Source organism: Leptidea sinapis, chromosome 1, assembly GCF_905404315.1.
Source record: "Leptidea sinapis chromosome 1, ilLepSina1.1, whole genome shotgun sequence".
Classification (NCBI taxonomy): Eukaryota; Metazoa; Arthropoda; class Insecta; order Lepidoptera; family Pieridae; genus Leptidea; species Leptidea sinapis.
The window spans coordinates 6,609,507-6,612,005 of NC_066265.1; the positions used below are offsets into that span (position 1 = coordinate 6,609,507).

At 29.4% G+C, this 2,499-nt stretch overlaps 1 protein-coding gene across 1 annotated transcript; it reads left to right on the forward strand.

The window, feature by feature from the left end:
* Positions 1-224: 224 nt before the first annotated feature.
* LOC126979435 (uncharacterized) lies at positions 225-1,193 on the forward strand. Its single transcript, XM_050828743.1, has one exon. It carries the CDS (start codon positions 252-254, stop codon positions 1,191-1,193), a length of 942 nt encoding a protein of 313 aa, XP_050684700.1. The 5' UTR covers positions 225-251.
* The last annotated feature ends 1,306 nt before the right edge of the window (positions 1,194-2,499 follow it).

Here is a 2,499-nt window from a genome sequence, read left to right on the forward strand (position 1 = left end):
AAGATATCATATATTTTGGAGTCAAATTTGTTTTGTAATGGCAAATTCTCAACTTTTGTTCGTGTATAAGTTTTATTGTAATTCTTTAAGTAATTATGTATAATTAAGTTATTTTAAAATTAGCCTGGGCATTTCTTTATATTCAATTAAAGTATAATTTTACAGTAACATTAATATAACCAATCAGACTTTATTATTTTCAATAACTCTTCAATAGTTAATCGGTGAGAAGTGATTATGTATAACGAGAGATGCGAATAATAATTGTTCCGATAATATTATTATTGTTTATTAGGAAAAACGAAAGTAAAATTAACATTAATATAAAAATAGCATCATGTAAAGAAAATTTAAATATCTCCTATAGTGGTGCTGATGAAGAATTATTAAGTGAAAATGACAGAGCCTTATTTAACATAACACATGAAAAATTGAAACAAGGAATACGAAAGGAACTAGGTCGATATCCTGTTGATGTGTTTGTAAGAGACCCAACGCCCTATAACAATCTTTATGAAAAATATAATTGGAAGCAAGTCACAAGAAATGTGAGGGTTAAAAATGTCATCGTTTATGACATCATCAATGAAAATGTTGAAGTAAAAAGGATAAACCACATCAATAATACAAGTCGTACTATAAATGCCGACGTTAGTGTGTTTGTTAAGAACGAAGTGATTGTTAGTACTGAATGGTCCCAGAAAGGCTATTCCGGTGTGTTTTTATTCAATTTATGCATTAACTCAGATTTACAAAAGCACAAAATGAATACAAAATGGAAAAAGAATGAGACCATATCTACTTCTTTGAAATTTGGTGCATCTAAAAATGGATACGTTATAATAAAACCCAGTGAAACAGTGATTAAATTACTAATGGCAAAGAATACTATTATATTACTCAAAATCGATTATGCTACTAGTTTAACTGGATCTGTGATAGCAAATTATGAACCTGTATATGGAAAATATCATTTTTGGGCGATGTCTGTAGCTAAGATTATGAAAATAAATAAAATTAAAAATGAAATAGTTACATCTGAACTAATTGAAATTAAGTGTCTAACTGATCCTAATATACAAGTACTGGACAAAGTTACCAAGAACAAAATTAGGATAATCACACCATTAATGCGAGTAAATAAACGCAAAAAATATAATTTGATACTCAAAAATAAAGGTACTAACAATTAGGTCGTGTGTTTAATTTTAGTTGATCAAAATTAAAGGCTGGTGAATCTAAGAAGCATTTATGTTTCAGAGGACTTTCAAAATTTTGCTGTAGTGATAACTGTCACTTGAAACGGTAATAGTATTTCTTACAGTAGTAAAGTAATAGAGTGCTTTAAATAACAGTTCTACCAAAGTATTTTAATAATTAAACAAATTTAGTGGGGTCCATATATTGCCCAACTAGCAGATAGACTCTAATGGTGTTTTCATTATTATAACACTGGAAATAAGGGATTGCTTGTAACTAATTCTAGTAGGCTTTATAAGATATATAATAGTTCTAAGGGTAATTGCATACTCTTAATAATAATAAACTCACTGTTCAGGCATTATCTAAAAATAAATTCAAATGTTTTATTAAAAAATGGCACTGTCGTAAATCCTGCTACTCCACTGCTGAATATCTAAGTGATCGGACAGCCTGGGATATAATAATGATTATTTTATAGCAATAGCTATGACAGTACAATATTGTGTATTTTATTAAAAAGGGCGCAAAAAAGAATGCTGCGAGAATTTTCGCCGCTTCTTCTCTCTCAAAGCGCCAATTGTTTCCGAAGCGGTAGTAGTATCTAGTATATTAGAAATGACATCAAAAATAATACTAAATAAATCAATTTTGAGAAAATAAATGCCTTTTTATGCCATTTCTATATATGTTACTAAAATTTATTAACATATTATATTAAGAGCTAACCTAAGTACTGCCACCAAAGTTCTAGTTTGTAGAAGTTGTAACAGACAGATGGCTCTTAATGCAGTCTGCATCGGAGCGGCTTTGAAATATTATGTTGATCTGCATGTATGTACTGATGGTGTAGGATATTTCTCTGTCATGGAAATTTAATGTCGTTAAACATGAGGCATAGATTTGCTTATTTAATAACTCCTTTCCTTAAAAAAGTTTTACGTTCCATCGAATAAGATAATCAAATTTATTTGAAATACCTTTGTAAAATAAAATGAGGATGTGCTGGTCTTATGCTGATCAATAAAACTTAAGTTAAATTTGTAAATTAGGAATTCACTATTGCTTTTTATTTCTCACTTTATGAAAAAAATGTAGTGGCGCAGGGCCAGATTCAAATCAAATCAAATCAAAATCAGTTTATTCACGTAGGTCACGGAAATGACACTTATGAATGTCAAAAAAAAATATATTTTTCTTATTGAATCTGCCGCTACTTCGTAAAGGGTTGAGCTGATGAGAAGAAGTAGCAAGAAACTCATTGCCACTCTTTTATATCAAGATTTACATTTACATCGA

What these genes read in the sequence shown, in the direction of transcription:
- LOC126979435 (XM_050828743.1), top strand. Translation starts at nt 252, where the DNA reads ATGCGAATAATAATTGTTCCGATAATATTATTATTGTTTATTAGGAAA.